The sequence below is a fragment of the Rhopilema esculentum genome, chromosome 10, assembly GCF_057945365.1.
Source record: "Rhopilema esculentum isolate cy_ngs chromosome 10, ASM5794536v1, whole genome shotgun sequence".
NCBI classification, from domain to species: Eukaryota; Metazoa; Cnidaria; class Scyphozoa; order Rhizostomeae; family Rhizostomatidae; genus Rhopilema; species Rhopilema esculentum.
The window spans coordinates 4,008,188-4,020,852 of record NC_142824.1 but is presented as its reverse complement, the minus strand read 5'-3'; the positions used below and the strand labels follow the sequence as shown (position 1 = coordinate 4,020,852).

The window sequence follows — 12,665 nt, the reverse complement described above, 5'->3', positions numbered from 1 at the left end:
AAAGAAGGGAGGCCAATTCTCAATTGGGTAAAAGGACTTGTCCTGTCAAATGCAAGAACACAAATACATAAAAGAACACAGCTTCAACGAATAGAACAAAGTCATATGACTAACTCTCCTAAGATTACTGACAACAAGGTGACTTTAAACTTCGACTGTCTACGTTTACGAATTATGTCAAAGACAGAAAGAATTGAAATTTTTTAGGTAATGTCTTTTCCAAATCCTCTTGCTCAAAGGTAAAGTCCTTCTGGCGTTCCTTCATTCTTGCGATAAAGTACATTCTCCTTCGCTTTTCCGAAATCACTATGAGTCACTTTCATACGACGTTCACGAAGGGCAAGTAACCCAGCCTCGGTGCAGATGGCCTAGAAATATTCAGAATGAGGTTACAAAACATAGAATAGTACAGGAAAGAATTCAACAAAATAGCATTAAAAGGTTTATATTTAGATATGCAGAAAATCTGACAATATAGGAATATTGGCCACCTTTTTCTCATTGATATGACGTCCCAAAGGGTGGGAGGGGGGCTGGTACCGAGTATATCTTGAAGGATGTGGACTGAGGATGAGGGCATGGCTTGCACTGTCTTTACCTCTTAAAAACTGCCTCGAGCACGGGTCCAACTTTTAAAAACATGGACAAATAGAACTGGAATTACATATGGATTATAGATTAACGCTGATCTGGGGTTCCAAAATAGACGTGTATATATTTCAAAAGTTCTGTTAGGAATGAGTCGATATTTCGGTTTCTAGGCAGTGCATATGGAATAACTTTTTCCCTAGCCTTGCATCAAATACTTCAGATGCATTGAAAAAGAAATTAAGCGTGCAATCAAATTGTGTATGTTTTTAGGTATCCTAAAACATTGCTGTGATCATAATTATTCACAGATATGCGTAGAACAAAAAGTCGGTCATTTAACTTTATATAAAAAAATACACATGTAAAGCAATAGAAACTAGGAAAAAATAAGAATGTTTTTCACATAATAAGCCAATTTAATCGCGAACCTTAACATCTGCTCCAGAAAGGTCCTCTTTGGTCATGATGTACTCCTCAAGATCAACGTCATCAGCTAGTGTCATGCGTCCGGTGTGGATCTGGAAAATCCTGCGTTTCGTTTTCTCATCCGGTAGTGGAAACTCTATTTTTCTGTCAATACGACCTAAAATTTCGAAGAGACAAAGGAATGAAGCATAAACATTTTAGACCCGGGAATTCTATTAGGGCTGACAAGGAACATAATCAGCAATTTACCGCTGTCATTAGGAGCCACAATGCTAGATAAGTTCAATTTTGGGATGTCACGCAAACATATAAGAGATACGACTGTTTAGAATATTTGAAATTTTGGCAGTTTACTAAGTATTTTCATATTGGGTTTTTTATTTTTTATTATAAATCCTTTTAAAACTGCATTGCTAACGAAGTAGTGAAGAAGAATTAAAAACCGAAAAATTTGAGCAATATAGCAAGTTGTTACTTCTATTTTCATGATGCTTCAAGGCAATGGAAGATGATGCAGTAATACTAGGACGCGAAAAATTGATAAAAAACCATGGAGAGTGAAGAGAATTCGTTAAATGGCCTACCGGGTCGAATGAGAGCAGGATCTAGAGAATCAATCCTGTTTGTTGCCATTATAACCTAGTGGAACAAAATAACAGTGGTTTTGAATAAATAACAAAGACAATTGAATAAGCGTAATATTATGTAGAAACAAAGTTACGCTTTGGGGTGTAGAGCAGGACAGTTCTAAGTTGCAAATCTGAGATTTATAGTCAATGTGGTCATTTTACAATAAAACCAAAATTAAACAAAGATACATAACAAGGCAAAATGGAAACAGAACAAAGTAATATTTTCTCCTGGTGACAGGAGACAACCTGACGAAGGTACTTCAAATCTTGAAAGTTTAAATGAGAGTTAATTTATTGAGTAAAAAAGATACATACTTTAACATCGCCTCGTGAATCAAAACCATCTAGCTGATTAAGAAGTTCTAACATAGTTCGTTGGATTTCCCTCTCTCCTCCAGAATTTGATTCATACCTATGGAATTGGAAAAGGAAACATAACATTTGCCTACAGAGTGTATTGTCGCAAAGACATAGTTGAAAAGCAAATGTAATCTTCTCTTCTAGATGAAAAACTTTGCTGAAGTGCATGACAAATTTCTGCAGTTAATGTTGGAGGCTTTAAAAAATTAGGAGGGCGCTCAAAGCGTATCTAATTTTCAAAGAAGAAAAATCTCCTTTATAGAAACCCCAAAATATTTTAAGCAGAAAAATGACAGAATATGTACCCTTTATACTTAAAAATAGGCATGATGAATAAAGGAACAGAGACAGAGGTATAAAATAAAATTGATCGCACTATTTTTACCTTTTAGTTCCAACAGCATCAATTTCGTCAATAAAAACAATCGATGGTGCATGCTCTTCTGCAACTCTGAATAATTCTCTAACTAGTTTAGGCCCATCACCCTTAAAAATGAAAAGGATGGGGTACAAGAACATTTTTAACTGCGACACAAAAGTTGTTCTCGCTTTTATTCAAGGTCATACCAGATTTAAATCAAGGTTGCTTTTATTCAAGGTGATACCAATTTTCATTGGAAGAATGAAACTAAGGTTGTAACAAAAGCTACTCAACCGATATAAACAGACATAAAATGTTTGGAACAACATAATTAGAATTATCAGGATGTTGGTAACTAATTTGTGCTCAAGCTTAAACGAACAATCTAACACCAGGTTTTTAAGCAGCATATCCACTTTACCATTGTGTGTTAAAATTTTCCTCTGTTGAAATGACTGAGATATTTGTGAGAATTTTCTACAATCGGTTTGCCATCAAAAATTGCACAACTGCTTCAGGCTTCCTTTTAGCTGATGCAAAACACCTTCCATGGTTGTCAGAAAGAAATATAATTTAATGTTGCACTAAGCATCAAAACCAACAGACACTTACAAGATATTTTTGAATCAATTCTGAGCCAACAACTCTTAAAAATGTGGCCGATGTTTGGTTGGCTACAGCCTTTGCTAACAATGTTTTACCTAGAAAAAAAATAACTTTGACATGATCTGATGAAAAAGAAAAAATGTAAATACAAATTTTATCAGCGTAATAGTTAAACAGATAAATTACCTTCAGAAGAAAAAGAAGTAACAAATGTCAGTAAGGCTACTCTATGTTAAGACACCAGGCAAAAAGAACTTTGAGATTTACATAGGATGTCAGATAGTGAAATGTTTTAATGAGCCCCACCCTAGAATAAGCCCCACCCTAGAATAAGCCCCCACTCTAACATGCAGATTTTTGCATCTCAATGAGCTCCCATGGTGGCTTATTGAGATACAACAGAAACATGCACCAATTAGGTTCATTATTGATAAAAAGGTGAACAGGGAATAAAATATTCTAAAATGAAAGAGTTATTGATATGGAGATCGCTAAAGACTGTGAAAATATCAATATTTTTATCTTTTAGACTAATTTATCGTTTTGTGCTTTAATTTATATTTGGCTTGATATTTTAACAAAGATTTATGAAGTAAAATTGCAAACCAAATGAACTTGAAAACAATAAAAAAGCCCCGAAACAAGCTATTTGTATGGACAATTTGAAAATGATTTTTATATGTCCCTTTCTCAAATAAGCTCCCATCAAAAAAGACCCCATCTAACAAGTGCAGAAAGTAATAAGCCCCAAAGGGGGTTATTTTGAGGTTTTATGATAGTATGTTAAATCATAGGTAGATTGTTTGAGTCAAAGACTCCTTGAGGGCAATGTTACAAAAACAGACAACAAGACAATTTCCACTTTATTTACTAGGCATTTGCGTCAACACACACCAAAGTATTAAATGATGATAGGATTTTGCATCTCTATTAATAGGACATTTTTACCCTAGCAATTTTAAATCCTGATTTTTGTTACCAATATCTGGATTGCTCTTATGTTGTTTAAAGTCTATTAACTATTTTTAAATGGTATAACGAAAAGTTACTGTCATTTGGGCCCAGTATATGTTGGTCTGCCATATAGTGCTTAAATTCTGGAAAGGCAGAGCTGTACATGCTTCAGTATAAATGGAGAACACACAATTGCTCTAAGTTGAAACAGGCAACAAAGCATACTAATAGTATTTGGTATATACCTGTACCAGGAACCCCATAAAGAATAACTCCTTTGGGGGGCTTTATTCCCATTTCTTCATATAACTCAGGGTGAGTCAAAGGTAGTTCAACTGATTCCTAGAAAAAAGGAGAGGAGATTAATTTAAAGTTGTCATTCTAAACACTGGACTGTATTGAAATAGGGATGGCTGATCAATGAATTGTTACTTACATGTCTGAGAAATTTGCATATGAAGTTCTATAAAGCAAAATATCGATAAAAGGAAACCATCTTTTCAAATATCTTCAATTTCTCATTTTCTGTTCCACCTGAAGATTTAGTTATACTTTTATAGAAATATATGTTAATGAAATTAGACCTTTCTTGGCATTACCTTCAATTTATTTTTCAATACTGTTCAATTTTGAAAAGCAAATGTAGCACAATTTGTTGCGAAGAACAATGTCTTGGCATGTATTTATCTTTTCAGAGAGTTCAGGGTTTAATGAAAATGCAGTAACTGTTTATAACTTAATAATGAAAAAGGTAAATTAGTTACAAAGCCCAAAATTTCGTAAGACGATCAAAATTTAATCTAAAAACAGATGTATTGAAACTAAAGCTTTTCTTGACATTGAAATGATAACCTCCGTTACATCCTGTTTTTGCTGTATCCTATTTTGGATTATATTCATTTTCAAAACTTCAGTTTAAAAATTTTACAAATTTCTAAGCAAAAGAATCACCTTTATTTCCTGAATCTGTTGTTCAAGGCCTCCAATGTCAGCATAAGACTCTTGTGGTGCTTTTTCTAGCTTCATCACTGAAACCATAGGATCTGTGTCATCACCAAGAACACCAACAACAGCATGAACCTACAATGGAAGAATTCATAAACAATGTATATAATTTATAATGAAAGAACGTAAATTCATAATGCAAAATATCCATGATTAATACAAATCTTATGCATAATGCATAAAATCACATAAAAAGAAAATTGGGAGAACTGGATTGTCTACACTGAATAAGGGCAAACAAAATATTATTGTACCTTGTGATTGAGTAGGACTGAGCATCCTGGTTCCAAAAGATCTTTGTCAACAAATGAAAGGATGCTAACATAGTGCTCTGAGCCAACTGATGTGGAAACAATGGCATGGTTTTCATTGATCACTTCTTCCAAATTGCCAACTGACATTGGAGTTCCACGGAGGTCATCTACTTTGCTTCTCTCTTCCTAAAAACAACATTTTAGTGGCATTGAATCTTTTTTAATCAGATTTCTTCATTTGAGAATAGCAAGAACTATTTAGACACTTTTTATTAAGTTTCCATATTTCAACCTCAATGTTAAACCTACAAGAATTCAACATATTTTTGGAGCAATTGATTTCTGTCAAAAATTAAATGCAAAAATTATGTGGCATTAGAAGAGTTGAAAACCTTACATCTAGCAAATTCATGTGGGCTAGATGCCCCTTGCTAAATGACTGATGGGGACTACTGACCACCCTTACAAAATCATGGTTCGCTGTCATAGACAGGCAGATCATTTTTGGAAAGTTAGCTCCTATAACTTGCAGTATTCCTGAATGAAATGTCAAGTTGCTAATGAAAACAAAGCACAATTGCTTCATTATCCACATTATTTATCAAAACAGATATTTCACAGATTGGTGGTAATCATGCATTTACAAAGCCAAAGGTTATGCAATTGTGGGCAGATGATAACCTCAAATTACCTAAGACCCCAGTGGACTTCCCTTAACAAATATTGTTGGATGGGCCTTCACCCTTTTTAACTCATCCAGGCAGACAGTTTGTTGCCCTTGTGAAAATTTCTTAACAAAAAGGTATACTTTCAATATAATTGAATTTGAAATTTACATTTTGTAACAAAAAAACCCTCCTCCACATGAGAGAATCATGTTATGCAGTTTAAGTTTGATGAATTTAGAACAATGAAAATTTTACTACCTCTTGCTTTTCTTCTTGAGGCTTCAGTCTTTCTTGATTCTGAATAAATTCTTCCTCCATGAGGAGATAATCTTTTATCCTTTCTAACTTTAGAAGCTTTAATCTGCAATTCCTACTTGGAGTTACTAGAATGGATGAAAATGAAGTTGTAGAATTTCTTTAAAGGTAGCATAGTTTTCAAATTAAATGTCAATTTTGGAGGTCCTCTGCTGCCAAAGAATTGCAAGATACTTTTTGCTACAGGATTCAAATAATTTTATTGTTTGAGAAGGAAGAACAACAGGATAGGCTGTCTGCCAGATTCGGTGAATTTTGCAATGAGTATAATATAAATATGAGGATAAAATTCAGAAACAAAGCAAAACGGCGACGAGAATCCAATGTTATGAAATAAATTTTCAAAATAAATTAAATTGAAAGAATACTAATATTTTGCCCCGGCATACAGGGCTTCATCAGAATTTTAAGCCTTCTATTTTCATTACAGCTGTGTTAGTACTAATGTCTTATGTATCTGCTTTTGACTTCTCTGAAACAAGTAAAACTAAACTGGTAAGATCTATTGAATACAAATGCTGATCACAATATGGTCAGTTTGATGTAGCTGGTGGGTAACAGACACTGAAATTTTTTTGGAGTCATTCCATATGCAATCATCAGGTCTTTAACAAATTTGTAACCTTCTATGTCAGAATTAGCTGAATCTGATACTCTTGTAGGTATTATCAAAAAACGAAATTGCCCAAAATTTGAAATCAATATCTCAAGTGGCTGTAAAGTTATGACATATCAAAATAATCATCAAATATAGGTGTGGCCTGCCCAAATATTTGCACATAAAAAGACAATCCGTATTCAAAAGACAGTAATGACAAAGCTTCATTATCAAATAATCTCTTTGAAAAATTTGGACAAGCTAAATAAGTCTACATTTACCTTGGGGTAATTTATTAGCAGTGTCTGGACCCTTATTTTTCCTTCCTCTTTTCCCGATTCTTGTTGGAATTGGTGGCTCATACTTTCTCTTTTTTTCCTATGGTTTGGATGGCAAAAATATAATCAAAAAAGACAAATCCAAAACACCAAATACTAGATTTTAACTTTAAGGACTCTAAAGTAAAAATTCATCAAAATAAATCTCAAAACATGAAAGAAAGCTTGATTATATTAAGAAATTGTTCTTGTTCATACATAAAAATAAGTATATTAAAAATTTTCTTGTTCATACATGTCAATAGTAAGAAAACAAGGAGTGCCAAAAGCTTTATAAATTTCTCCTGGAAAATGCCTTCTTGGATATTTAATAAAAAGTTTTACAATAAAAAAAGAAACTGAAGGTGGAATATCATACAAAGCTTAAAAATTCTAGGACAGATTACTGAGCATCTCATAACATGTCTATGCTAACTCAAATTCTTTGCTTCAAGAAGACAAAATTACACTGTAAAGCTTATCAGATAAAAATAAGATCAAATGTATTGCAAACAAATTACCTTGTCATCCTTCTTTCCATCATCCCGTCCTGAATTTCCTCCTGATTGATTTTGACCCTATAATGTGAAATAAAGAATTCAGGAACACCTTGATTCTTCTGATGAGTAACTTTTTCAGATAACAACTTCTGCCCGGAATGTAGTTTACCTGAGACAGTGCCAGAGACAGTGAAACATTAATGTATAATTATTATAATGTGACTAAATTCTGAAATAGCAAAAATATAGAGTCACATCGCCCCTTAAGGAATGATTCAATATTTTCATAAATTCTGACTGTGCAATGATTAGAATAAATATGAAGGAGTTTAGGTTTGTTTATCTTCAAAAAAATGTGCGAAATTATATTGCTGATGATGATAAAGTCTCATTCAAGTAAGAAAACCATACTGGGGGATAACTTTTTTTCTTTACTCTGAATTTGAAAACAAATGGATCAATGAAAGTCTGATTTGATACTGATGAATGATAAAGGTAGAAGGAAAGAAGGCAGATGATAATTCCTGGTTTTTCTCCACTGTGTGCTTTTTGCATGCCTAAATTTGAGTTGTTTTATAAGGGGCGATGGCCTAAGTTTTTCATGAAGAAAAGTGGCCTGTAGTAATGTTGCTCATGCATAAAGAGAGAATAAAAGATAAGACTATCTTTACACAAGCATGTAGATAATACAGCAAAGAATGTACTTGTAGTACTTTTATTTTATTAGGGAGTACCAAAAAGCTGAGGAAACAATTTTTACTGAAATTGTTCCATAAGGAGCGACATGACTCTAGAGCTATCCCAGACTGTAAAGTATTTTTTCTGCGCGGGTAATGCCAGAACAATAATTTTGAAATTTGCGGATAACGAACACTTCCTGCGATATCGTGCGCGGAATTTGAAGCAAAGAATTTCGAAGGGACCTTGTATTTGTTGTTTTTTCTTGTTATCAGAAGTCAGAAGTTTAAATGGTGGAATAATCGAGGGGAACATGACCAGATAAACAAATATTTTGCGCAGAATCTACGGCAGATTCTTAATAATGTGCAGGCAGAATTAAGGACAAAAATTATTGCGCGGGGAGCGATAGCTCGCGCTCGCCTCCACGCTCCCCTCGCAACCTGAGGCGAGCTATGAATTGCTCTCCTAAACAGAACATGAAGGGAGAATCGCTCCCCTAAAATTTCCATCCATTTACCCTTTTCCTATTCAGAGAACCCTGAAAACGTACAAGGGTTAATTGGTTTATTTTTACGGGAAAGTACGTTTGTAGCGATTAGAACCTTTCAATCTTAATGAAACAGGAATATTTTTGGAAGGAAAGTCAAAGAAATTGGCAGGAATTGTAGATTGGGGATATAATAAGACAGCAGGTCCCTTCCAGCAATAGAAACAAAACTATCCCTCAAAGAGAACAAGGTACTCTGTCTTGCAGATCAAAAACGACAACCAAAACATGGAATTCCACTATCCAGCAGCATTTACTGAAAAACCTAGATTGGGTGAAAAACTATAACGGCGGCCTGATCATCGTTCCATCTAGCAGTTTGCGAATCTATCTACTTTATAAACATGACCGACCGCTTTTGTGTAGACATAACCTCAACAGTTATGTGCTTGCGTTTCCTGATTGGCCTATTTAGATCCAAAACTGGGTATTTTAGCGTAGAGTTTTCCATCTATGTTCTGACGTTTTATTCTCTGAAGAGTGCTAGATGTATAACTTCAGCTTTTTTTAATTTTTTTTTCAAAGCCATTTTCAAATTCTGTGCAATAAAAAGATTGTTTGGCAAGAGAATTGTTGTTTTTGCGTTGTGCCAGCTTTACATAAAACTGAAAGAGTCTGTTCTTATGAATACTTCAAGTAAAGGGGGTGCCTAAGTCACGGTTAAAGCAAATACAAATTGAAAGAAGTAAAACATGACACTCCTGACTGAGGCTATTACATTAAGGCAACCCACAAATACTAAAGGGGCTTATTAAGTCATTTGTCGATTGTCTTTAAAGTACATTCTATGTGTTACTGATTTAGCTCGCCTCAGCAAATGAGGGGAGCGATTCACAGCTCACCTATGAAAATACAAACAGCCAGGCCTGATTCCCCGCACAGACCAAACTTTTTAGTCTGGGAGCTATCTAAATGCTGCGTCAGCTGGATGGTATAAAATTAAGCTTACAAATTTTGCAGAAGATTATTTACAATAATGTGATCACATTAACCCTGTGCCTACTCTCTGGCCAGGGTACCCAGGAGCTTAACAGTCATAAGCCTAAACAACAAAATATCTTTTTACACATACAAAGATGATGTTACATACAGGTTCCATTGTATATATGGTACCATCATCAGCATAAAGTGAAGTCCTTTTTCAAAGAGAGTCTTAAAAAGTCAGTGTGCATTCCATGTACTTAGGCCCGAAGATCTTAGGCGTACAACCAGGTTTTTTCGGCGTTCGGCGTGCAAACCAATAAAAAACTTTTTGGCGTTCTTAGAATTTCCGTTAGTTGGCATGCTAAACATGAAGCCATGTACATAGTTGACGTAAAATAAAGACTCATACACCATATTATTCTCTAATAATCACTTTTCTTTGTCTGGCGCAACATTGTTTACAGTTTTACTAACTTAACTGCTTTTATATTTTTGGCGTACCTAAACAAATGCCCCGGTGGACCTTCGGCGTACAGTTGATGACATGGAATGCACCCTGGCAAAAAAGGGATTCTTTCATGACAAAAACCTTGTTAACTGGCATATATAGGCTTTATCATTGAACCAAGATTTTTGACATTGATAGAAATAAACAAACTAACCATTTCGTCCTCTATTCAAGTGTTCGTCTTTGTCTTTCTTCTTTGACTTAGGCCTACAAAATTTATCAAATGCCATATACTGAAAAGGTACTTCATGTATCAGGTTTATCGGAAGCCTCCTTTTGATGGACTGGCCACTAGCCTCTTTCGCGGAAAAAACGGAAGAAGGAGAAAACAATTTAAATTTCAATTTTCATGTGTATTCTCAGCTTAATTACAATATACTTATCTAATCAAACAATTCACCAAGATACAATTTCAGTTATACTTCAATACATATAAGGTTCAGATATTTAAAATAATTATTTGTATCTATAAAAGTTATAGCTGAATGACACATGGAAATAACCCATAGGGGCTTTCGAGCCATGTGCCATCTTATGTGAATTTTGCCTGAAGTAATTATAAATCAATACACAATATTAATAAACAACAATAACATTTTTTTAAACAAGGAATAAAAATTTTGAAAAATAGAAAAGTTTGTTTCGAATATGATAGTTGAAACGTAAATCCAATCTATTTGTTTGAGAGAAAGGGGGCAAAAATTAAAAAGGGGATAAAAAAAGTGGTGGAATGCATTTAAAACTTTCTGAGAGTTCTTGTCTTTCTTTGTGTGCCAATACTATAGCATATGTAGTGGAGGAATGAAAGAAAGAGACCAAAGACAAAAGCAGATATTTGTTGAAGAAAAAAACTAAGGTCAAGGCTAAATACATAAGAAATCGTGTACACTAAAACGGAGAAAGGTTTCGGTTTCCTGTCTATAAGTAAATTTGCTCTAAGTAAAAATATACAATACTGTTTCTTGTTGTTTACCTGATTATTCACCTTAATGGCAACGGGGAACCCTCGGTTGCTTTAAATTTATAATTAGCCTTTACATTCCAAATTTGAAGTTTTGAAGAAAAAACGATGGTGCTCTTGCCTCGACAAATCTTTGAAACAAGAGCTCCCGCAAAAGAAATCTCCCTGAGTATAACATGATTTGTAACTTTTATTTAATTCATTGTGTTTTATTTTATAATTCGTAGCAATTAACTATAATTAGTGATTAAGAAATATACTGCAAATTGAGGAATTTGAACTAAGAAATATAAATGAAATGGTATAAATGTAAAATAACATGTATTTATTGGAAGATACCCTAAAGAAAAACAAGAAAGACAAGAGAAAACAAAGTCTTGTCTTAAACATCTTAACTTCCACGAATGGAAATAAATTACACAAAAGAACAAAAGAAGGATGACAATGATCAGGATGGATGGAAGTCAACATTAAATCGGCTTTCTTAGCAGAGGCCATTTTGAGATTAAAAAGTCGCTCAAGCAGTAAGCACTAGCATAAATGGTTGTTTTCATTAGATGCATAAGGGACAGCGGTTCGTTGTTAAAAGGCGATAAACATAAACGTGATATTACACAGAGGGGAAATAAATCAATTCGCTGTTCTCCTATCGTACACCAGAAAGGATTTTAGCATATCTGAGTTTCAGAGATACTGGGCCTTAGTAACGGATAATCTGTTCACTGCACTTCATGTGACGTTTAATAATGGTTACGGACATTTACAAAAAGCGTCGCTTGCCTCTGATTGATAGTCAGTCTCGGCGAATGCAGCGGACGACTTACTCTGCTCCAAGCAAGCGCAGTGAAGCCGTCGCCATGCAAAAATTAATGAAGCAAAAATGGAAGGAATTTTGGCTGATGCTTGATAAATTATTGCATGAAAGGTATCCATCTTTGGCCACAAAACTCGTTTATGTGGAGAAAATAACGGGAATTCGGAAAGATCATGTCTTGCTTGGAGTCTGTTTCATGGTGTTTCTCTACATTGTGACGTCATACTTTGCATCCATATCAAGCGACTTCATCAGCTTAGCCTATCCATTATACTGCTCAATAAAAGCCAAAGAGGCATCCAATGCTGAGCACAAAGATAGTTGGCTGACCTACTGGATTGTCTACAGCGCTTTAATACTAACCGAGTATTTTGCAGGAAGAATTCTGAGTCTCCTGCCCGCTTACTACTTGTTGCGTACTTTCTTCATCATCTGGTGCATGTCTCCATACGCAGGGAATGGAAGTAACTTCGTCTACGGCAAAATCATCCAGCCATTCTTTCTGCATCATCAAGATCAGATGGAATCTGCATTCAACATAGCAACTACTGAGATGACCAACCTTAGCAAAACTGTCATGAGTGCTGTTGACGAGAATTGCAATGATAAAGAAGATTGATTCATCTCGCAAAGTGAGGGGGAA

The 12,665-nt window shown here is 34.6% G+C and overlaps 1 protein-coding gene and 1 pseudogene across 1 annotated transcript; one reads left to right on the top strand and one right to left on the bottom strand.

Annotated features, from left to right (window-relative positions):
- Positions 1-82: 82 nt before the first annotated feature.
- On the bottom strand, positions 83-10,507 carry LOC135691607 (26S proteasome regulatory subunit 4). The gene is made up of 13 exons (XM_065209512.2): positions 10,402-10,507; positions 7,609-7,665; positions 7,052-7,148; positions 6,116-6,240; positions 5,190-5,375; positions 4,882-5,010; positions 4,176-4,272; positions 2,983-3,071; positions 2,395-2,495; positions 1,965-2,061; positions 1,602-1,656; positions 1,020-1,174; positions 83-368 (listed from the first exon to the last, which is right to left on the bottom strand). The coding sequence occupies exons 1-13, from the start codon at positions 10,402-10,404 to the stop codon at positions 234-236; spliced, it is 1,326 nt and encodes a 441-aa protein (XP_065065584.1). The 5' UTR covers positions 10,405-10,507; the 3' UTR covers positions 83-233.
- Positions 10,508-11,757: 1,250 nt separating this feature from the next.
- On the top strand, positions 11,758-12,641 carry LOC135687864 (receptor expression-enhancing protein 5 pseudogene; annotated as a pseudogene).
- The last annotated feature ends 24 nt before the right edge of the window (positions 12,642-12,665 follow it).

Bases quoted from the DNA above. Each gene is read 5' to 3' on its own strand.
- LOC135691607 (XM_065209512.2), bottom strand. The intron at 6,241-7,051 runs GTAAATGTAGAC...CATCCATTCTAG, and splicing joins TGCTAATAAATTACCCCAAG to TAACTCCAAGTAGGAATTGC. The intron at 5,376-6,115 runs GTAGTAAAATTT...TGTTGTTTTTAG, and splicing joins CTCAAGAAGAAAAGCAAGAG to GAAGAGAGAAGCAAAGTAGA.